Source organism: Camelus dromedarius, chromosome 14 (assembly GCF_036321535.1).
Source record: "Camelus dromedarius isolate mCamDro1 chromosome 14, mCamDro1.pat, whole genome shotgun sequence".
In the NCBI taxonomy this organism is placed as follows: domain Eukaryota; kingdom Metazoa; phylum Chordata; class Mammalia; order Artiodactyla; family Camelidae; genus Camelus; species Camelus dromedarius.
This window is the reverse complement of record NC_087449.1, coordinates 69758163-69781234: the sequence shown is the minus strand read 5'-3', so window position 1 is coordinate 69781234 and position 23072 is coordinate 69758163. Positions and strand designations below refer to the sequence as shown.

General features: G+C 63.8%; 2 protein-coding genes across 2 annotated transcripts; both read right to left on the bottom strand.

Annotated features, from left to right (window-relative positions):
• Window positions 1-1582: 1582 nt before the first annotated feature.
• Window positions 1583-17100, bottom strand: PANK4 (pantothenate kinase 4 (inactive)). Its single transcript, XM_031463844.2, has 19 exons — window positions 16960-17100; window positions 13606-13688; window positions 13018-13232; window positions 12239-12422; window positions 11846-11938; window positions 11321-11474; window positions 11047-11228; window positions 10461-10542; window positions 9685-9785; window positions 7148-7303; window positions 6337-6449; window positions 5928-6015; window positions 4806-4957; window positions 4205-4260; window positions 3974-4023; window positions 3431-3535; window positions 2978-3078; window positions 2806-2874; window positions 1583-2151 (listed from the first exon to the last, which is right to left on the bottom strand). Exons 1-19 carry the CDS (start codon window positions 17081-17083, stop codon window positions 1938-1940), a joined length of 2322 nt encoding a protein of 773 aa, XP_031319704.1. The 5' UTR covers window positions 17084-17100; the 3' UTR covers window positions 1583-1937.
• A 2667-nt stretch (window positions 17101-19767) lies between these two features.
• HES5 (hes family bHLH transcription factor 5) lies at window positions 19768-20491 on the bottom strand. Its single transcript, XM_064494157.1, has 3 exons — window positions 20395-20491; window positions 20135-20300; window positions 19768-20039 (listed from the first exon to the last, which is right to left on the bottom strand). The coding sequence occupies exons 1-3, from the start codon at window positions 20446-20448 to the stop codon at window positions 19768-19770; spliced, it is 492 nt and encodes a 163-aa protein (XP_064350227.1). The 5' UTR covers window positions 20449-20491.
• Window positions 20492-23072: the final 2581 nt, after the last annotated feature.

Sequence of the window (23072 nt, the reverse complement as noted above, 5' to 3'; positions counted from 1 at the left end):
CAGGAGGGGGACCAGGGGGCAGGGGAGGTTTCAGGAGCCTGTGCTCAGAGCCCTGGTGCCCTGCTCACAGTGTGGCCGCCGCAGGCTCCCAGCCTCTCTGCCCAGGACCCCCAGGGAGGGGTGCTGAAGCCCCCTCCTGAGGGCCGGGGCCCGACAGGTGAGAGCACCCACCGAACGTCACAACACAGGCTGAGCTGGACTCTGGCCGGGACTCTGGAGCTCCCCTGGGTGTCAGGGCTGGGCGGCCTGTGCACCGAGAGCCCCAGACCAGCCAGGCCAGTGCTGATCCACCACCAGGGACAGAGGACAGAGAAGAGCCTTGGCTGAGGGGGGGCCAGGCCAGGCCTCACGAAGGTGGCCGCAGGGAGCTGAGCCGTGTTGGGGTGCGGGCTGATGGCAGCACAAGGCCACACTGTGCTGGGGTCAGAGTCAGGGCATGCTCACAGAGAAGGGGCCGCAGGGACTACCTGCCAGACAAGTCCGGCCCGGCCTGGCACATGGCCGCGCCCCCGGCTCCCCCTGGCGGCCGCCCACAGGAGGACCAGGCCTCTGCCAACGAGCAGGTGCTTTGGGGCTGGTCTGGGAGCCACTTGCAGGCAGGACTTGGGGTGCAGCACAGGGGTCCCCCGGGGGCTGGCGGGGTGCAGGACCTGTCACACACTCTCCGAGGTTCAGTGCAGGCCCCAGACTGCTGAGCACAGGCTCCTAGAAGGGGGCCCAGCAGGACAGCAGGTGCAGGGCGGGTCTGGGTGACAAGGACGGTAGAAAGACCAGTGGGGAAAGAGGGCCGGATCAGGCCCCCGCAGGCCACAGGCCTGCTAGCCTCCCCTTATGCAGCCTGCCCCCGCGTTCCTGGGCTCTCCAGAGGTGAGGAGGGCCTGGGCGCTGGGCTGTGGGGTCTCCTCAGTGCTCAGGGTTGGTCCCCAAGGCCTGGGGGCCACAACAGCAGGTCCCCTGCGTAGCTTTGTTCCTGAGACGGATGGCGCACAGCTCACCCCAAGGCCAGCTCTCCTGTAGTGATGGGCGTCTGGGGCTCAGGCCCACACCCTGAGGGGCACACCCAGCTTGGGGGGAGCCCTGCCCTCTCCCCGCACCCCCAGGCCGGGCCCGGTGAGCTCCCCCACCCGCTTGTCATGGCTGTGGTGACCAAACCCCTGTGGTCTGACGCGCTCTGAGCAGGAGAGGGTACCAGCCACCAAGCCCGAGAGCCCTCAAGGGCCCTCCGAGTGAGCCGAGTCAGGAGTGCTGCTCAGAGCCTTGTTCTGTCCTCCTGTGTGCGGCGGGGCCCGGGAGGGTGGGGGACGCAGCAGGAGCCTCCCCAGACAGACGCATTGGGGCCGGAGCCCGAGGGAGCAGGGGCAAGGGGGTGGGACAGATGACGGAGGCCACGTGATGGGGCAGCAGTCACGGCCCACAGGCAAGGTGGGCCTAAGAGTTCCAGAGGCAACTGAAGGGAGGGAACCCCCTCTCAGGTTCCCGGACAGGGGTGGGCAGGGCCTGCCTGCAAGCGCCCAGACTGAGCAAGGCTTCCCGGGCGCGCTGCCTGCTCTCACACCGAACAGCAAAGGCAGAGACAGCTCTGTTCTCACTCTGGAAACTCTATTTGGTGCGTGCCCGAGCCTCCCGTGTCCTCCGTCAGAGGCATATATGTATATATTTATATTTTTATATATATATATATAAAAGACTATTTAACAGTTAAATATATTCCAATACGAACGTCTCACGGGACAAGAGTCGTGTCTCCCCACCACGAACACGGCAGCGTTAAAGGAACACGGAGCCCGAGCCACGAGCGCCCAGCCCACGCCCGGGCGCGCCCAGCTCTGAGTCACGGAAGCACGATATAAATACTCCGATCCGAACGCGGACGCCCTGTCCAGTCGCGATCTGTCCCTGACAAGTGACGAGCAGAGCGGTCTGGCGTGGCAGGTGCCTCACTCGGCCGGGACCTCGTACTTGAAGATGACGCTGAAGAGCCGGCCGCCCAGCCGCTCGGCCAGCCACGAGTTCTTGAGGACCGCCAGCTTGAGGCTCTCGCAGCGCAGGGCCGCGTGGTAGTTGGTGTGGACGGCGCGGCCCATGCCCTCGATGACCACCAGGTCGGCGCCGCGCTCCCGCACCAGCACGGCCAGCCCCTTGTCCAGGCGGCTTCAGGGAGAAGGGGGCAGTGAGGCCGGGGTGGGCAGCACCCAGCAAGGGGACCCCGACCCTCGGCCCCTGCACCCCACACGCCCTAAGCCCAGCCTGCACGGGGGCTGTCCCCCCGCGGCCCGGCTCCCGTCACTACAAGGCGCCTGTTCTGGAAACTGGGCCTCGACGCTCCCCTATTCTGAGTTTCAAGACACCTCACTCCTTTTCAGAGGTCTTTATCATTCTTCTCCACTTGTTATATTAATAAGGGCCCTGGAGGGGGGGATTAAGTCAGCACTGGAGAACCTCCCACAAAACAGACTCAAAGGCTAGGGTCCCAGAGTCCAGACATGCCGTCCTGCACTGGGCTGGCTCCCAGGGCTTCACTTCCCAGAACCCCCAGGGCAGAAAACACTAAAGCGACGAACTAATCACCTAAGGCCAGACTCAAGGGGAAGAGCCCCCGCCACCTACATACAGGGACAGGGGTGCCTGCTCCCTCCTCCTGGCTCCCTGAGCCTGCCTGCCCAGGTCCCTGAGGAAGGGCTGCCCAGACACCATCACAGGGCTGCTGCTGGCACTGCTGACTTCTGCCCCCCCACCATGGTGCACAGGGGACCAGGGAGGACCTGGGGGGACTGGGGAGGACCAGGGCGGAGGGGCCACGGGTACCTGAGGTCCAGGCATGGGGAGCTGGATCCTGTCTGCACCAGCAACAGCCTCTCTTCTCTGAGCGCCGAGCTGCCGAGCACAAGGGGCCAGGCAGAGTGAGCCGGCGCCCCCGGGGAACTGCCCCTACACACCCCCCTCCCCGTGCCAGGGCCACCGACCCCGGCCAGCTTACCGCACGACGGCGTCCATGGCCGCGACGCGCTCCGCCACAAGGAGGGCCTCGCTGTGGGTCACGTCGTTCAGGGCGGGACCTGAGTTGCACGCCAGGATGACCTGTGGCAGGACGCCCGGGCGCTTTAGGGACCTCTGCCGCCGGCACCCAGCCGGCCTGGGCTCGCCCACCCACCTGCCCGCCCGGGGCTGCCAGCAGAAGGGTGCGGCCACACGCAGCCCGGGGGCTCCGAGAGGGCCAGCTCTTGGGGCAGGACGAAGACGGCCTCCAACACTGGGGGCAGGCTGACCTGAGCCCCGAGGTGTGACCAGCTGGGCCTCTCCTCCTCCCGCCACCTCCCCGGCACCTACCTGCGCTCACGGAGGAGCCCGGGCCGCCGCCCAGGGCCCACGGCGACACCAACCCCACCGAGCGCAGGAGCAAGGGTCCTGCCACGCAGCCCTCCACACTCACCTCCGTCCCTCTAGAGAGAAGCTCCCTGACAAAGGGGAAGACTCCCAAAATGACGTCTACTCCACTGTTATCTGCGAAAATTAAGGCACATTTGTGAGGGGGCCCCTGTAAGACAAAACCAGGACGTTCAGTTGGGAACAGGCGCGTCCAAGCGTTCCAGACACCTCCACACTCCACCCTCCCCACGGCCCGCCGGGTCCTGCGGGCGCTGGGTGCACTGGGGGTGGGGCCAGCCCCTGCTTCTTCCAGAACTGCTGGCCCAAAGGACCTCTGAACTGAAGCCAGCTGACCTAAGCACCGGCCCCACAGGACTCAAGACTCGGGGCAGGGAGTGGTCAACTTGCACTCGCAGCTCGGGGCTGCGCGGGTGAGACGCGGGGGCCCTTGGTGCCCTGTGTGGGCCTGGACGGACGCCCTGGTCCCCACCCCCGGCAGCTCCATGCCGGCCCCCGCACTGTCTCCTGTGAACCCTGTCTGGGGCCCTGCCTCCCAGCCTCGAGGCAGTCCTGGCCCCGGGACAGAGGCGGGGACAACTCTGTGTACCTTCAGTCTCTGAAGCCACCTGCTGTAGGAGTCCACAAGCCAGGGCCGCTCTGCGGGACACAGGGTACGCGGTCAGGCCTGCCTTCCCAGCAGCCGTCACCCTCACCCCACCACTGGCTTTTCCAGGGAGCCAGTCCTCACCTCCCCCAACTCGCTGGGGATGCGCGCAGCCCCCTCGCTACTTCCTCCCCGCCAGCCGAGTCCCAGCCTGAGAGGGCTCCCGCGGCCTACCTTGCAGCTTCTTCTTTGCCTCCTCGAACCCGAACTGGGGGTCCGATTCCAGAACTCTGCACAGAAGAGGAGAGAACCAAGTCACCAGAAGCCCAGGCCTCAGCCCCCCGCGTGCCAGCATGCCACCCTAGGGCAGCAGTGACCGGGGGGGGGGGGGGCGGAGGCCAGGGGCTCCTCTAGGGATCCGTGCCCGAGGGCATCGTGGGGGGACGCAGCAAGACCCCCACACAAGAGCACTGCTTCAGTGAGACTAAGGTGGACTCCGGGACAGGACACGTGGGGAGCCCAGAAGGCGCGTGCCCCACGGGCAGGGGACCCGCTGAACTCTCCACTTAACCACAACTCTGTGCAGTAACCGTGAACGTGGGTTCTGCCAATGAAAACACCCACACCTGCAGCCTTCCACACACCTGCTCTCCTGCCAGGGAAGGGAGGCTGGGTCCCAGGGCCTGTCCCGAGTAACAGGTGCCCAGCAAGCCCTGAGCTGCATTGAGTCCCCCCGAGACCCCTGGTGCCCCCACTGCTACCTCCTCTCGGGCCAAGCTGGAACAAGGCAGGGTAGGGATGAGGCCCAGGGGCTGTGAGGACAGTAGGCACCTACTCAGAGACAGCTTTGGCTCCCCAGTCGAAGACGTTGCCTGCCAGCAGCCCCTTCACCAGGGCCAGCTGCCTCTCCTCCCAGCCCAGCGCGTCCAGCGAGTGGACCACCCTCTGGAAACACTTCAGCGCCACGCCGTTGTCTTTCTGCTTCACCTGTGGGGAGATGTGGGTGAAGTCGTGGTCTGGGCAGCCCGGCCCTCAGCACAGAGAGGGGAGGAGGGGCACCTGGCCGGGGACACTGCAGAGGACACCCCCAACCGTGAGCCTGCTCTAAGGGGACAGAACACTTGACGTGACATCACTGCGAGAGTTTAAAGAAACCAAGGCTGCATCAGGTGAAAACTGCCCGACTCGGAACAGCACGGGCTGAGAGCGAGAGGTGGGCGATGCTGATGGCCACACAGATGTAAACCGTACGCAAGAGGGCTGAGGCTCAGGAGGGCGCCGGCCAGGGTGTGACGGAGCTGTGGCCAAGGGCAGGGTGGAGGGCCAGGGCAGAGGGCGCAGACCCGCACGGGTGCCTGCTGCCCTGGCTGTGAAACCCTCAGCACCCAGACCGCCGTCCTCACTCCTGCACGAGGGGACCGGGGGGGGGGGATGGGAGGGAGGGATGGGTGTGCTGTGCCGCTCCTGGATCCCGCCCGCTGCTCTGGGGCACGTGGCCTCCTGGTCAGAGCCCAAGGAGACACCTCCATGCCACCCGCCAGGCCACCCCTCAGGCCCTGAGTGGCCTGTCACACCCTCGAGACCAGGACTAACTTCCTCAGGTACCAACTGAGTTTCCAAGCTGACCTCAGGAGGCCAGGAAGACGGGAGGGGGGCCTCAGCGCTGAACGCCCACCACCCTAACTGGCTGCTGACCAGAGCCCCCCCGACACGTCTCTGCTGAGGGAGTTGCTGCGGTGCCCGTGCCCACAGCTGCTCAGCAGACGCTGCCGGCAGAGGGGCCGCACAGCGCTCTCGGGAGATGGCCCCTCTGCAGGGGAGACCCGGATGTGGCCTGCCACTAGCACTGGGGGTCAGGGCTGCTACCAAAGCTGCTTGTTGGTCAGGACAGGGCCGACGCCCCCGCTCCCCGCATCCCCCGCAAGCACACAGCCACCCACGAGAAGAGGGCACTCACTTTGGAGTAGGGATCCGGGAAGTTAAACTCGTTCAAACAATGCTCCCTGGTGTCCAGGAGGCTGCGCACGGTCAGGGTCCCGTAAGCGCTGGGGACAGAGTCAGGTGAGGGAGGCCAAGCGGGCTGGATGGCCGAATATACTGACCATCACACCCCCTGTCCCCAGAGGCACCCTTGCGGGGTCCAGGCACCGACAGGAGCAGCCAGGCAGCCTGCAGAGCAACGGTGCCGAGTGGGCGCACTCGAGCCTCCCCGCAGATGCGGGCAAAGCGGATGGGCGCAGAGCCCCCAGAGAACTGGAGAAACAGCCCCAAGGGCGCCGCAGCCCTGGGGGTGAGCGTCCGGCCCCTGGGGGGGGGTGAGCGTCCGGCCCCTGGGGGGGGCCGGCACTGCCGCAGCGGACACTCACAAGGGCTGGTGCCGCAGCGTCTGCAGCTTGTTCCAGTACTTCTGGCGGAACTTCTCGGCCCTCTCAGCTGCGTCCACGGAGCCAGGCTGGCTCGCCACGGCGCGCTTCACAACCTGCCAAGGACGAGATGGTCACTGGGGCTCAGAGCAGCCCCCGCCTGCGGACAGCAGGCATCACTGACAGCTACCCACTGGGGGCCTCCCTGGCCTGGCGGAAACGAGGTCACCGCTGGCCCCAATCCGAAGCTCAGATCCACACCCTCTGATCCCAGCCCCACGGCCCCCTTGCCACCGGCTCCTGCCCTGCAGAGGGGCAGGCGGTTCTGGAGCGCCCTCAGAGTTCGCAGGGATTGGGCAGGGCGACCCCCCTCACCCTGGGGACAGACCCCACGGGCCTCTCCGAGGGGCTTCATGGAGGGGTAGGTGTTCCCACAGGGCTCCAGTGGCCTTGAGACATGACCCACTGGAGCCTGGAGGGGCTACCGCCATCGCCACCCCCAGGCAAGTCGTTTGCTTTCTGAAGAAACACAGCAGACTGCAAAGCTGCCTGGCGAGCTCACGAGGACGCGCTCACTAACACCACCTCCCAACAGACCGCTCTAGGGTCGCAGTTTCACCTGCGAACTACGACTCAACCTCCAACACATGGGTGGAAGGGCTCCTGGAAAAGCCCCCTCCTCCTTCCTCGTGCCTCTCACTGCCCCTGGGGAACCTGAGATGGTGAGACGGGGCCAGGACCTCAAATGCCCACAGCCAGTCTCCCCAGACGTCAGGGCCTCCTCGGGGGCATCCGGCCCCGCCTGAGCTCTCACCCCGTCCAGGGCCTCCTCAAAGCAGGTGAGCCAGTACTTGCGGGCCAGGGCGTCATCCGTGAGGTCGACCGTGTCGGGCACGTAGGAAGGCGGGTCCAGGAGGAGCGGCAGGCTGACCAGCGGCCTCTCCAGCCGGTCCATCTCCAGCAAGTCAAACTGGGAGAACGAGAAGCAGGTGGGCACATCAGCTGTGTTCTTCCTGAAAGACCAAAACATCCTCCTACAAGTTTTAGCAGCAGCTTCTCTGCACGAAGGGCAGAGATCGAGTACAATCTGCCTGCAGGTAAACGGACCGCCCCGTTCTTCCCCATCTCTGGATCCCATCACCCTGTCATGTCCTCTCTCAGCAGCAGAGCCCCCTCCACTTTTCTGCTCACACCTGCCTCTTCCCCGCTACCCCGAGGTGCAGAGCCCTGGGCTCTCGGAGCTCCCAGGTGGCCTCTCCAGCCACCGCCGCACCCTCGTGCCCCTCCCTCTGCACTCATGACCCCACTCACACCGGACGCCTTCCTGGTCCTCGCTTCTGCTCAGAGCCCCCGCGGCTGCCGTCCTCACTCCCTGCCTGGCAGGCCCTCATCCTGTGGCTCTGGCCCAGGGCTGTTCCCTGGGCCAGGCCATGGAGACCTGACTGGACACACGGCCCCTTCCTCTGCAGCACGTGTGCTGCTCACACCCCCACAACCAGAACCACCGCCCAGCCGTGCTCTGCGACGGCCGAAACACTCTGCAGGCACGAGCATCTCTTGAACGAATGGTCCTGTGGGCCTGGCCCTGAACTCGGACGAGAACTGTTCAGGCAGCCGTTCTGAGGCCACAACAAGCGAGTGAGCTCAGGGCTGACCCGCCAGGCCTCGCCCCTGCCCTCCATGGAGCCGCACAGCTGGGAGCTGGCCCTGCTCTGCCAGGAGGGCTTCTGATGGGCCAACTCGCGGGGATGGAGAGGCAGGCGTGCTCTGAGCCAGGGGCGGTCTGGACAAACTGATCCACCACGAGGGGGAACCCGGCTTTTAGGACACAGGGAAAGAGCTGGTGTGTCTCCACAGGAAAGGTGGAGGTCAAAGAAAGGTGGCGTGGCTGCCTCCCGCCTCGCTGGTCTGCAAGGTCTCCCTGCCTCCCCAACAGAGTTCAGATCTGAGCTCAGCCTCGTCTTGGCTGTGAACAACACAGAAACAGGCCTGGTCCGCTGCCCCGGGTCTCCCCACCGCAGTAATGCGGGGATCCCACACCCACTGGAGGGCCACGCGAGAGCCCAGCCTGACAGGCGCGCAAAGCCCCCAAGCTGTCGTGGAGGGCGACCATGTGGCACTTCAGTGCTGGTTTAAGGGTTTCTTGCCCACTCATCCGATTAAGTTCAGTCTGTGGGGCAGGGATCCGAGCTGCCCTTTGATGGATCAGAAACGGGGCTGGGAAGATGTCAGACCTTTCTCTGCACACCAGCCACAGCTCTGACCAGGCCTGGCCTTGCCCCGCCACCGCCCACGGCACCCGCCCTCAGGAGGGCCCAGCTACAGCCGCACGGCTGGGCGCGAAGGACGCGGTGCAGTGCAGGGGCCTTGCTACGCGAATGGGGGATGCCACAGAGGGGGGCTCTCCTGGGAGTGAGATCAGATGGGACATGTTCCTGCCACGTTTACACTGACTTACGAGAGAACCTGTGTCTACAGCTGAAAAGCACCTTTTCCTCAACACAGCCGCTCAGCGAGGGGAGGTGTAGCTCAAGTGGCAGAGCGCATGCTTAGCAAGCACGAGGTTCTGGGTTCATCCTCAGTACCTCTTCTAAATAAACAAACAAACCTAATTACCTCCTTCTCCCCCATCAAAAATAATAAAATAAATTAAAAAACAACAAAACAAAAACAACAGCCCTCTGGCTAGTCCTGAAGGTGGCATCTGACCTGTGTGCCCAGACCAGCACCTGAGCGCACACCCCTCGCCCTCCAGCACAGCGCGCGGGTTCTGAGAACGTTTGGGATACAAGGTTAACGAGCCGGCAACAGCCCACACAACAGCACCCCACGCCTCCGTGGGCCATGGCAGTACCACCCTGTCTGGCTGACACTGGCCCCAGCTGAGAGACCCTCTAGACACTGGCTCAGCAGGCCCAGGAGGCCCCACAACAGGCCTCACCCAAGCAGGGGGCACTGAGGAACAGGCGGGACCCTTCCACGGAGAGCAGACTTTGCATGCTCACTGCCACCTTGAAACCACCACGCAGAGGACGCAGTCTAAAAGACGGGGCCTGGGCTAGTTCCTATGACCCAGGGTTTTAACCCGACTCTGCTGAGAACGGCCCCAGAGCCCTGAGTAAAGACCCTTGTCCTCCTCAGTTTAACTCTATATTCTCTCTGCAGACACAGGGGGTGGCCCGCATGGCTTCCAGGGCTCCGGCTGAACACAATGTCTTACTGCTGCCCCAGAGCCTCTGGTTCAAGACTGGTCTGCAATGGAAAGTGCGGGGACACTCCTGGTGACCACTAAGGAGACATGTGCAGTGAGCAGCCCCCGAGGGGCCCAGCACCGCCCTGTCCTATACTCACCGTGCCGCTCCTGGCCCGCTGCGTCGGGCAGAGCTCGGGCGACGAGCTCATGAGCCCGGAGCTGCCAGCGTAGTTCTCTCCCCAGCTGTACTGGTTCGGGTCTGTGGGACAAGAGACCGGGTCAACCTAGGGTCAAGCGGCTGGGCAAACCTCGGGATGGCCTGACCACATCTGGGAGAGGACCAGCCGCCGACGGTCTCCCTGATGCTGGGTGAGCCGGGGTTTTGTTCTGTTGTATTATTTCCCAATGGCAATGAGGCCTTGTAAAATGATCACTTAGACCTTTCAAAGCTTCTTAAAGATCTCCCTGAGTTACTTCCATAAGAAATTGCATTTAAGGACATGAAGGTCAGCCTGAGCTGTTTTGATCGGTGCCGACCCGCAAGCAGCCGGCCTGACTCCTGCTGGGGTAGAATCGGGCCTGCAATTCCTACATGTGTTCTCCAAAAAGGACAGACCGGATGTGCATCTGCAGAGACAGCCAAGCTGATGGTGATGAGGACCTGGGCACGGGAGGGCCGAGGCCGTCCCCTGCATGGAGCCCTGTCACTCTCAAACACCCTGTGGTTGATTACATGGCAAGTTTCCACAGGCCCTTCAGCAGAATCACAAGCAGAGCTCCTGCCGCTGCCAGGGCAGGGCCCTCCCTTGATCATCACGTAGCACGCGCACCCACTCCAGCAGCTCCCTCACCCTCCCCACCTCCCCTAGCCGCATGCCCAAGGCAGCCCAGACCCCAAGCACGGGCCACGCCCCCATGGCCACGCTCTACTCACTGTCTTGTTCAGCTCCTTTGAGAAATGCTCCGATGGCTCCCAGGTAGCCTTCGTGCCTCAAGAACAGCGCCTGGACCTCACCCTGCCGTGGAAAAACCCCACCTAAAGGGCCTCACCTTGCACACGGCTAAGGCCCTGGCTGCAAATCCACCTACGTGGGCAGGCCTCCCCGGACACGGCGAGGCTGCCCACAACGCACTTGTCCGTGCAACTACATGCAAACACAGATGTAAAAGCCTGCCGTTTGGAGAGCGAACAATACCTTCCAGGAAGTTAACGCCCACCCAATTCACCCTGCCTGCTAGGCGCTGTGCACCCTCCTGCAGCGCACCCCCCGCAGCGCTCCTTCCTGCAGTGCTCCCAAGGCCTGAAAGCTCACCTGGAGCTCTTGGGCAGTGACACAGTCCCCAGACCTCACCAGGTGACATGCCCAAACAGCACGGCCACGACACCCAGAGCTAGCGGGCAGGGATGGGCAGGACAGGGCAGCTGGGCAGGGGCGCTGGCTTCTCGGCACCTGCCTCCCTCCCCTCCTGCGGTGGGCAGGCGGCGCCAGGCAGAGCAGGAGGAAGCAGCATCCCGCTACCTTGGAGAAGAAGTTAATGCTATAGGTGATGGTGCGCATGGTGACGGGGTGGCCCCGGATGAAGAAGCCGCCGAAGTACACCCTGTCCAGGCAGTGCAGCCGCGCGTACAGGCAGGCCAGCTGCCCGATGTCGTTGCTGATCATGTGCAGCAGGCTCTTGGCCATGTCCTCCTTGGAGAACTCTGGGAGGGGATGGAAGCAGAGCGGCTGGGCAGCGGCCCAGGCAGACACATGGGCACCCCGGCGAGCGCAGTGGGCAACAGAGGGCAGGTACCTTTGTCAGCGGTGGCTGACTTCCCAAAGCTGCTCGCGATGAGGTTGCCACTCAGCCCCAGGGTCTGGTGGGCGCCCCCGTAGATGTCCTGCACCAGCATGTCCACGTTTGTGTGCTGGCCTTTGGAGGCCAGGTGCAGCAGCTCATCGAACTTCTGTGGGGACAGGGCCGACAGAAGCATATGGGGCACTGGGAGCTGGTGGAATCCCCACGGCCCCGGAGACCTAGCCCCTGAAAAGAAGCAAGCGGTGGGCTGGGTGTGGAAGCCCTGCTGGCTGTGGGACCGAAGGTGGGGAGAGACAGGCAGGCCCTGGAGACCACCCAACCCAGGCGATGCTCTGGCCTCCTGGATGTCCGTCCTCCCAAGACTCAGGGAACAGGATGAGGCCCAGGAAGGAGCCACTTTCACAGCACACCCAGCCAACCACAAGCCTCAAACCCAACAGCCACCAATCCTCTCCTGAGGGACCGGGAACCAGAACATTCTGTGGAGCCAGGAACATCCTCCCACAGCTGCCAAAATACCTTAGTTTTGGTGAGCAGAGCCCCGAGCCCCCAGAAGGTGCCGCCTCCAATGGAGCTGCCACCGATCCACTCGAACCTGTCCTCGGTCTCTACCTGGGAGCAGACCGGGCAGGTGTGTTAGCGGGTAGGGACCCCCCACCCCCACCCAGCAGGTCCCGGGATGTGCTGGCTCAGCGCATCCCTAGACGTGGGTGATGACGCTCCTGATGGTCAAATCTGGGTGGGCTCGGCAGGTGCTAATGCTGGACGGAGGGCCTGTCCCACTGATGGCTCGTGAACGCGGGAGCCAGGCCTGAGGTTGCCCACGTCCCTGGACCCGGCACGGCTCTGACACAACCAGCGCCTGACAAAATACTGCCGAAGTGCCGCCCTTGTCCAGGAGCCAGGCCTCACCTTCACGATGGAGACCCCGGAACCGATGTTGACAAGTAGGTATGGGAAGATGTTGGGGTGGTTGGTCTGAAACCGGAACTCGGGGTCAGCGTCCTTCTGGTACACGAAGGCCTCATGCGGGATGTTCTTCAGCACAAAGTTGCAGCCCTTTATCAGGCAGGTCATCACGTCCTCCTTGTCAACCCTGCGAGGGAGGAGCCCGGCCACTGAACCCGGCGCAGGCCACGGCACGATCTTTTGCTGCAGCGCAGCACCAGGCGGAGCTGTCCAGGGACCCACCTGGAGACGGTGCTGCCTGCCTGGCTGGACTCAGTTTCTGACCCTGACAGACACACACAGGGCAGCTCACGAATCACCACCCCTCACGTGGAGAATCTCTGGGGTGGGCCAGCTGAACGCACCCGAGGAACCGGCACTTGGCCGTGGCACAAAGGGCCCCTGCTGCCGCACCCACGGCAGGGCCACGGAGCCAGGAACCTCTGCCAGGTGCACGGGGAGCATCGCCATGGGAAGGGGACAGGCCGTGTCCGGGCTCCACCTCCTTCCTTTCAGCACTCGCCTCTCCCCAGGGCCCGTCCACTGTCCGCAGCCCCCAGAACCCCGCTGCAGCCGGTCCAGAGCCTGGCCTCAGGCTCATGGCCCCCACCAGCCGCCCACGGCCTCACTGTGGTCGTGGGGCCTCAGAACTCCCCAGAGCAGGCTGAAGGGGGCGGTGTAGGAGCAGGGTCGCTGTGGCCATGACTTCAGAGGCCAGCCCTGCAACCTGTGTCTCCACTTACTTCAGCTGCAGCTTCTCTTCGATGAGGTCTTTGAACTTGTACGCCCCACCCCCCGTCGCCTGGATGACCTTGGTCTCGGTGTTGACGAGGTGGTCTTTGATGAAGTCCAGGCAGGCTTCTATGTAGGTGTTCTCGAACTTGACAAAGTGCAGCCGGGCGGTAACCTCCTCCTGGACAGAGATCTCGTAGGGCGGCTCATGGTCCTGCTCTGTGTCCTGGGGAGGAAGTTGGGGGACCCATGTGTGCTGGCCTGGGGAGGGGACGGCACTGAGACGCAGCCCCCAAGCACCTGCCCAGCAGCACCAGTGATTTCTGTCTGCCCCTAAGTATGGGGACTCTTTATGGCAATGCAGGTGGGAGACAGGGAGGGTGGGAGACGGGGAGGGTGGTAGACAGAGAGGGTGGGGCCCCAGGGCTGAGGCAGGAGCACGAGCAGGTGGGGGCGCTCCTGTCGGGTCTGGTATGGAAGGAGAACTGAGCCAGGAGGCAGGGAGGAGTATCAGCACTACAAACTTCCCGGACCTGCACCAGGCCCGGGACCACAGGGCTCACCCCAGAGCCCCTGCCCTGGCCCCCCAGGAGGCTCACTTTGCCTGAGTGGTCGAAGGACCTGACTTTGGCGACTTTGTGCTGCACGGTGGAGTAGTAGGCCAACTTGGTCAGTGACCCGCCTATGGGGAGACACAAATGAACAGATTCAGAAGCGGGCCAGAGGGGACCTGCAAGTGCTCGCCTCCGTGGGACCTGGGTCCCGCCCACAGGGCCGTGGTGCTGCTTGCGCTTGAAGCCCTGCGGGGGGCCAGACAGAGGAAGGGACTGAACAGTGAGACCCACACTCTGCTTTCTCTGAGAGTCTGTTTCTCCTCAGTCCCAGGTGGAAAAGGAGGCTGTCCGATTCTCCACTCCCCGGCTTGGGGAGGCAGCCCGAGGCCCAGAGTCACCAGGGAGGCCCCGCAGACGGAAGGACAGATGCCCCTGTAGTGTCACCAGATACCAAATACCAGAAGGCAGAGTAGGACTTTATTTGCCTGAAACACATTTCAGGACAAGTTAAAAAGACCCCAGAGCAGTCCTCTCCAAGGAAGAGCTCTGGTGAGCCCCTCTTTCGGGTCAGGATGTGCTTCTGTGGCTCCAGGTAACCCACAGCTGGGAAGGCCCTCGAGTGGCAGGGCAGGGAGAAGCAGAAGGCTTAGCGCTGCAGTGGCCTTGGAACAAACGGCCCTTCCCAGGAAGCTCGACAAATCACGGCGGAAAACCCTGGGTATGAGGAGGAGGCTCAGGTTACCAGCAACCGCTGCTGTGTGACAAGATACTAGGGGAACATGCGAGAAACGCTCAAGTCAGAGAACATTTGGAAACACTGAGGTGTCTGAGGGCCAGGGCTCTTCCAGGTTAACAGGAATCAAACCTCCGTCCCCGAGATCAGTCACACTTGTCCTGTCAGAGATGCCTGCCTGGCAGCGGACAGGCCTCTGGGGATGTTCTGCAGCCCACTCCATCGGGCCGCAGAGGGGCCCATGACGTCACGGGCTTGTGCTCAGCCCTGGACCACGAGCTCAAGATGCAGGACTGGTCTTAAGCCTCCTTCTCCCCCCTCCCCGCCCCCGGTCCTGGCCTGGTCCAGAGCGCCTTTCGCTGAAGCGCTCGTTGCCCGACTTACCTCTGTGAATGAATAGTTTCCTAAAAAGACAGGTGACACAAAGGGATGAAGATACATCTTAAGAAGCTCATCAAAAGTTCCCATAAACAAAGTCCTGGGTCACAGAAATCCAATTCCAGAGGATGTGTTCTTTAAGTCAGCTATAAATCACAACCGAAGCACAAAGCACTGGGGTTTATGGGGGGCCGTGGGCGGTGAGCTAGTTTCTCTGCACCGCATATCACATATCCCAAGTGGGGCACTGCCCAGCGCTGCCCAGACGCCTCTCCCTATGTCCACCAGGAAGTAACAGACGGAGGTCTGGGGTGCAGGTGGAGCAGGGTGGTCAGCTGGGACCGGAATGAACTCAGAGAACAGACAGCAGGAGTCTGCAGGGGCAGGAGAGCTCTTCTGTTCTCAGGATCCCTTGGAATTAGAGCAAATGCCAGCCGGGCCCCAGCCCCTGCACGTCACACCAGACCAGGGCAGTGACCAGGCGAACAGGCACAGCCCCATCCTCTCTGGTGGACACCACAGGCTCTCCTGTCCTGCCCACGCTCCACCCCAGGACCAAAAGCATCCCTGACTGACAGGAGGAACCTGGGCCAAGACCCTCCAGGTCATCCAGACCCACGGGGGCCTGGCACGGGGCTGTCCTTCCAAGCTGGACACCAGTGGGGAAACGACCCCTCAGCGCACATCACCGCCCTGTGGCCCCTTCGGCTTCACCTGAGGGATCCTCCCCTCCGCCCAGGAGAAACCTGGAGTCAAGTCAGCTTCAAGTCTCTTGAGACACAAAACATCCCCAAGGCTTCAGAGGAGGGAACTCCCCTAGCAGACGTGAGTGCCCCATCCGAGAGGGAGAACAGCTTAGCTGAGCTCTCCTGGATTGAGAGGCTTGGGGAGGGAAGAGGAAACTGGGGAGCCTGCTTTTAAACCACTCTGCTGACAAGCTTTGCGGATTCCTGGGTTGAGGACTCCTGCCCTAAGCTGTGACTTCCCACCAGCTGCACCAACAAAAGTGTAACGAACATGTCCTTTGAAGAACGGGAGACAAGAGGACCCAGGCCCAGGGTGAAGTTTCAGAGGAGGTAAATATCGAGGCTGAAAATATCCCTTTGGGTGCCCGTCTGCCAAGGAACCCGGACAAGGCTTGGCCCGGAGGACAGGCAGGCCCTCCTTCCTGCACAGCTGCAAGCCGGCCTCTGGGGACCACTCAGAACACGGAGCTGAGTAAGCCCTGTGGCCGCAGGTTTTCTGCACACTTCAGACTGGTTGGAGCAGCACCCCCAAGGGTTAGGGAGGCAGAGCACACACCTGTCGACTGCGTCACATCGGGGTGTCGGCAGAGCTGGGGATGGGGGGCAGGGGCTGACTTGAGCCCCCAACCTGGGCCTCCACGCTCACCATCTCCGGCCCGACGCCCAGCCAGGGGCCACTCCAGCAGGCTCCCTCACGGAGGGACGAGCTGGACGCTTCCAGAGCTGCCCATGCCCACCCTCTGCCTGGCTCTGCCGGGCCTCCAGGCCAGTCCCCTCGGAGCACCCGCCCTCTGAGCCGTTTGCACGTGTTCCCTCTCCACTCCCCACTTCCCTGGAGACCACCCTCTCCCAAGCCCTTGACTCGAGTGACCCCAAGAACAGGGGAGCGGGGCGGCCCAACCCCTCTGGGGATTCCTGCGTGTGCTGAGCGGCCACGACGGGGTGCGAGGCCGTCTCGCCGGTGAGCTGCCCTCGGGAAGCCCGCCGCCCCGGCCCGCGGGCAAAGCGGCAGCGACCGACGGCTGACCGCTGACCAGCCGGGTCCCCGCGCCTCAGCGTCCACATCTGAGGAAGGGAGGGAGGCGTCAGCGGCTTGGGGTGGGACACTGGGGGCTTTCGACCTGAGGTCCGCGCCCAGGTCGTCCAAACTCCCTGCCCCAGACATCGGGCCCCGGATCTCCCGCGGGCGGGACGAGGCCCAGCGCAGCGGCTCTCCTGAGGCAGGATGCCTGAGCGGCCGCCGGGCCGCCTCTCCTGCGGGACTACGAGGCCCGGCATACCACGCTCTGGCCGCGCGGCGCCTGCCGGGAGCTGTAGTCCGGCCGCCGCAGCGAGCCTACACGTCGGCGGCCCGCGGACTACAGAGCCCGATACGCTGTGCGTGCCGGCGGCCGCGGACTACAAGGCCCGACAGGCTGTGCGGGTCGGCGGCCCGCGCCCCGCCCTTCGTCCTTGCCACCGCCCCGGCCTGCCGCCCCGCTGCCCTCGCCCGCGCCCTCTCCCTCTCCCGCCGCCCCGCTCTCCGCGCCCGCCCGCGGCGACCTATGTCTATGGCGAAGCGCTTGGCGTTCTCCAGGTTGCGGAAGATCTCGTCGGGGGGCAGCGTGATGCTCTTGTCCAGGCTGTCCCCGCTGCTCCCGCTGCCGCTCGCTCCACACTCCGCCATTTTGAATGTGCCCGGCTAGCCTCATCAACCATGGAGATATATGCGCATATATTTGACTGCTAAACGCCTCCCGTGCATATATTATGCTAATAAGCTCTCGGCGCGGCCCCGCCCCTCCGTGGCGGGAGGGCCGACTCGGTAGGGCCCGGGCACCGGTCTCAGAGGCCCTACAGGGAGGCAGCTCAACACAAAACATCTGGGCTGTCGTCGTCTCTGTTCTTTCACTGAGCTGGCCCGATGATGCTGACCTTAGATGATCTGAGCTAGTGCAGAGCGGGCACCTGGGGCTTTGCAGACCACCAGAGAACTGCTCCTTCAGTGAATGTGGCTGTAAGCCTGGCACCTGCGCGGGAGGGTCCAGCCTGGTTCTCCAGGAGCGCAGGACTGTCGGTGCTAAAAGTCCCATGCAAACAGGGGCAGTCGGGGACCCCGCCCTCTAGGAGTCCAACCCCCGCCAGAGGTAGGAGATTCCCCTGCAGCTGGGGACGATGTGTACTTTGATGGTGAGATCCTCAGAAAGTGCAGTGGAAAGCAGGGGAGCCTGCCTGGAGGAGGCCACTTTCTGGCAAAACAAGGAGTCTATGGGAATTTGCGGGGAAAGAGCTGAGAAAGCTCCTGAATGGTGTTGGGGAGTGATTTCCAGGATAAGTCGCTAGAAAACCCTGGAAGGTGTGGAGACTCTTAAGGGATGTGTACCCATCAGAGGCACTTGGCACTTTGAGAAAGAGCTCAGTGCTGGAGGCTGACAGAGGGCCCCTAAGGTGGCCTTGGCATCTGCCTCCTAGGTGACCCTGGGCCAGTTACTTTGAGTCTCTGGATCTCAGCTTCCATCTGAGCATGCCACTAGCTGCCTGGCAGGGCCCCTGGGGGCACAGGCCTGTGAGCAGCACAAATTCAGAGCTCTAGGGGTGATTCAGGGGAGGAGAAGGTGCTTCAGCACACCAGGCAAGGCTCGGGATGGGGGAGGCGGCCTTGCAGGTCAGCCTGGCCAGAGGGACACCCGTGAGGGCAGGACCTGCCTGCCACACAAGCAGTAAATGTGTGGGATGGGGGAGGGGCTTCCCTGTCCCTTGCTCACCATTCTCAGGGCTCAGCAGGGACCCCAAAGGCCCCTAGCAGCACCGTGCTGGCCTGGAAGGGGTGCTGTGGACAGAGTGATGGGAGGCCGAGGGAAGAGAGGTGCCGAGCGGGAAGGGGGGAGGGCCAGCCGGCGTGCATCCAGTTTCCTGCAGACTCAACCAACACCCAGTGGCCTGTCTAAAAATAGATACCCTTTCTGAGGCATGGGCCTGGCCTTGACAGGTTCATCGCCAGCGCTGCCTGTTTCAGCCGTGGTGAGTGGTCAACCTGCAGGGCAGGGCAGCCACTTGTGGGCCAGCCAAGAAGGTGCCCCAGGAGCTTGTCCAAGGACAGGGGCTCTGGCTGTGTGGGGAGGGCCCTGGTGGGGCAAACATCTGTGTTTGACCCAGTTAAAACTATTTTGCTGCAGCGAGAGTTCCACTGCAGGCTATGGCTTTCAGGTCTCTCTCAGTTGGACAGTGCTGGAAGGTCCTGTAGCATCATTTACCCCTCTCCCCACTGCAGGAGCTAGCCAGAGGTTTAGGGCGGTAACCCAGGTCTCTCATCCCCTCCTACTGCACTGGGGAAGCTAATGTGTCCACAAGGCCCTCTCCTCTTCCAGCCTGCCTCTCCCCTGCTTCTCTGCCTCTCACTCCAATCTCCACACTTCGTCCTTCCCCCCTGCCTCCTGACTTGACCCTTCACTTCTCATTTCTAGCTTCTCTCTTTCTTCCCTCCCTCTGTCCCTGAGCCGGTGCCTGGCTATTCTTCCTGTGTCTAGAGGGTCCCTGGTAAGGACACCTGTGTCCTTGATACCACGATAGTGCCCACTCCCCTTCATCCCTGCAGCCCCGCCTGCCTGATGCCAAGGACATGAGTGAGGCACAAGAGACGGACTATGGAGGGGCTGAATAGTCAGATTTTATTAGAAGCCTGCAGAGCAGTCCCGTGGCTCCCACGTGACGGAGAGTTCACATTCTGAGTACCAATTCGTGCCCGTGTGCACCCACCCACACAGAAATCCTTTCTGTGGGGGGTGGAGACCCCCACCCTCCCCACACAGCCCACTATGAGACCCCACCAGACAACCAGGCACGTGCAAGGGCTCTCTGCCTCAGCTCTGCCTGGCCCTTCCTCACCCATCCAGGCTGACACTTTCTTTCCTATGAGGATACACCTTGAGTTTCGCCTTCACAAAAGGCAAATGTGCCCACGGCACGGCCTGCGCCAGGCCCGCTGGCCGGGCAGCACCGGACCTGAAGAAAGCCCTCTACGCGTGGGGTGCCGGCTGGCTGAGCCCCGCCGCCTACAAATATCATAGAACCCGGCAGTGGGGACTTCCTAGAAGTCACTTGCTGAAATGCAAACACAGAGCAACCCCATGGGGTCAGACATTTGGCAGAAGATGGGCCTTGATTGTTCTAAACAAGGACGCTGCGCGCACATTCTCTGAGAATGTTCCTCCTGCTGGCCCGCCAGCTTGGAGAGAGAGCCTTCCGGAGAAGGGGCCCGTCCAAGCCGGGGGGGGGGGGGGGACAGACTACGGGAAGGCCCTTCCCCAGGCCAGGGGATCGCGCTGGCCCTCTGGTCCTTCCGGCAGGCAGCCTGTCCGCAGCTCCCGCGGGTCACCAAGGCCGCCAGAGGCCGCAGGCGGGCTGGCGCACAGCAGCGGCGGCCGCCTTGGCGGGGGCGGGCGCGGGCGCGGGGCCCGGCGCCTTGGGCTCCTTGGCTGGCGCGGCCGGCGCGGCCGCGGGTCGCTGGAAGTGGTAGAGGAGTTTCATCTGCGTGTCGCTGGCCGCGTGCAGCGTCAGGAACTGCACGGCCTCCTGCAGGCACCACGAGTAGCCCTCGCTGTAGTCCTGGTGCAGGCTCTTCGGGCCGGCGGCGGCGGCGAAGGCTGCGGGGAGCGGAGGGGAGGCGGTGAGCGGGGCCGGGGCGCGGGGCGCGCGGCGGGGCCGGGGCCGGGGCCGGGGCCGCCCGAGCCGGGCTCACCTTTGCTGTGTTTCAGGTAGCTGACGGCCATCTCCAGGATGTCGGCCTTCTCCAGCTTGGAGTTGGGCTGGTGGCGCGCGAACTCCTGCTCCAGCAGCAACTTCAGCTGCTCGATGCTGCTGTTGATGCGGTCGCGGCGCATCTTCTCCACCACCGGCTTCCGCAGCTGCGGGAGGAGGGGCGTCAGCGCGGCCGCGTCGGCGCGGGGTCGCGGGGGCCGCGGGGCCGCAGCGCGCCGGGCAGGCTGCGCGCGCACTTACTCGGTTTTTCTCTTTGGGGCTCAGCAGCTCCACGGCCACGGTGCTGGGGGCCATGCCTGGCGCGGGCGAGGCGAGTCGGCGCGGAAGGAGGGAGCGGAGCGGGCGCGTCCCGGGCTGGTGCCGACCCCGGCCCCTATATAGGCGCGGGCGGCGGGCTGGCGCCTGGGGCCCGGGCGCCGCGGCCGTTCCCACACTCGGCGGCCAATGACGGCGCGAGCCGCACAAAGGCGCCGGCCCATTAGCGCACGCTAAATTGCCTGTGAATTGGCGCGGGCACAATGGGCGCTCCCCGAGGAGCAGGTGGGCCGCGCGGCACAATGTCCGGGCTGTGGGAACGCGCTCGCCCTCATTAGCATCCCGGGGCCTGATGCTGGGAGCCCCGCGCCTCAATATGCTGCCTTTTCCCAGGCCGCGGGGACGCGGGTGGGGGCAGGAAGGAGCGGCGCCCCTCCCCTCCCCTTTTCTCTCCCTTCTCCCCCCTCCCCAGCGACTCCCCGCTGCTGGCTGGCAGAGGCCACGAGCGAGCAGATAAGGGGAAAGCTTTAGAATGCACAAGAGCAGCAGCTTCCAGGGGGCCACGCACCCTCCCTGTTGGACCTGCGGCTCCCCTCCTCTCTGGGGCGGAGGGGGAGGGGACAGGGGAGGCCACACTTCACCTGAGCAGGCATAGCCAGCTCCCTCTGCACAAGTGGAAGAGGGGCCCAGGCTCTTAGGCTCAGACCTGCTGGCATATGTATTAAGTCCCCAAGCTGTCACCTGGGACACGTGGCTTCAGAGCTAGAAAATGGACTGCCTGCTGTGCCTCCCTGGCTGGGCTTTGGGCAGTTTTAGGGAGCCAGGGTGCCTGAAATGCCCAGCATGGAGCCTGGCACCTAGGCAGTCCCCCCAGGAGCCACTGCACCCCACCCCCCAGGAGCAGTTTATCAGACTGTAGCATCTGGGGATCTCTGAACCTTCCAGGGCCCCACCCCACCCCGATCTGGGTGGGAGTCCAACCATGGCCGTCTATGGAGCATGCAAGAGCGTGTGGCTTCGGACGTGCTGGATACAGGTGTGTGGTCACTGCTCCTGCATGACTGGGGGGAAGCCTCGGCTGCATGCTGCCCTCTGCACAGCCCTGTGGGCACTTACAGGGTTTCCTGTCCTAGGGCAGTTTGCTGGTGGTGAAGGGAGTACCATGGGGGCAGACATGAGGCTCCTGCCAGGAGCCCATACAAATACAGTACCAGCTCAGACAACCCCCTAGGGACCCACTGGAAGAACTGATGGTCCTGGTACCTAGACAGCCCAGCTGAGGCCAGTGGATGCTTGGGGGCCATGAGCGCCACCCTGGGTCCCTAGGGGAGGGCCTGCTGGGAGCCCCCCACCGCCACCTGGAACACTTTCCTTTGATTCTCTGCAGCCAGGAATCCAGTTCTGCCAGGACAGAGGTGGGGGGGGGTGGAGATGGGGCAAATTCTAGGAGCAGGGCGGAACACAGCCAGATTCATGGGGCAGGCAGGGCTTCAGCCAGGGGACCCAGCAGCTGGCATCAGGGTTCTTTAACCAGAGGTAAAATCCAGGAGTGCAGTTCCCCGGCCGACAGCCACATCTGAGCATGGCTGGGAATTGAAGGGCCTTAACAAGAGGCTTGGCAGTGACTCATGGTGATAAGCGGCCTGTTTGGTGGGCCTGCTCAAGAAGTCTGAAGCACAGGGAACCTTGGGTCACCCAGAGAGGGGTCCGTCGGGAAGCAGGAGGAAGGTGCCAGGGCAAGCGTGGCTTGGAGCCAGTGCAAGGCAGCCCCCGAACCAGCCGGCCACCCGCTGGGGTGGGTGAGGCCTGGGGGGGCTCCTGAGGTGGAACTTTCAGGTGACTCTGGAAGGGGATGGAAGGCAGCCCCTGTTCACCCTTTGGTACCTGCTCTCCCCCCAAGCATCTCTCTTGAAGGGGACACAGGCCCCAGGCTGGCTGTGGGACGCAAGTGACACTGAGGTCTTGAGTAGGCTCCCCCTGAGCCTGGGATTCTCTCTGAGCAGATGGGACCCCACGACAGATATCTAGCCCTCATTTGGTGCAAAAGAGCAGAGGGCACCTGGGCAAACTGGGGAGGGGCCTGCCCCACCCTCTGCTCTACAGCCCCAGGTGTTGACAGTGGCTGGCAGGTCCCACAGGTAGCAAGGGGGACCCAGTGATGCTCAGTGGAGCCATTTTTGCAGCCAGAGTGGGGCTGGTGCTGGGCAGCCAGCACATTTTGGTGGGTCCCTTGCCTGCGTGTGGGTGGGCTCTGGAGGGGAGGGCAGGATGACTTAGGTGCTGGTTTCCCTGTCGCCCACACCCTGCCAGCTCCGCACCTGCACTAAGGAGGTGCTCTGGCCGAGGCAGAGGGAAGGCAGGACAAGGGGCAGGCCCCACTGGCAGGAAACGAACCTGAGCCCGCGTGTGCCTGCCCGTCTGGCGCTGGCAGTGGCGGTGGGGGGGGGGGGGCAGGTGTCTGCCCAGAACCAAGGGCAGCAGGCAGACCAGGCCCGTCCCCCTGCCCCCAGCTGCGGAGGGGGCAGTTGGCTGGGGCGTGTGTCCTGCCCTGGCCGCTTCCCCCAAGCCAGCTCTCAGCCCAAGTAAGACACGTGCCAGGAGACGTGGTCCAGCCCCCACCCCACCCCAGCTGCCCGCGTGCCCACCCGCGGCGGGATGGCGTG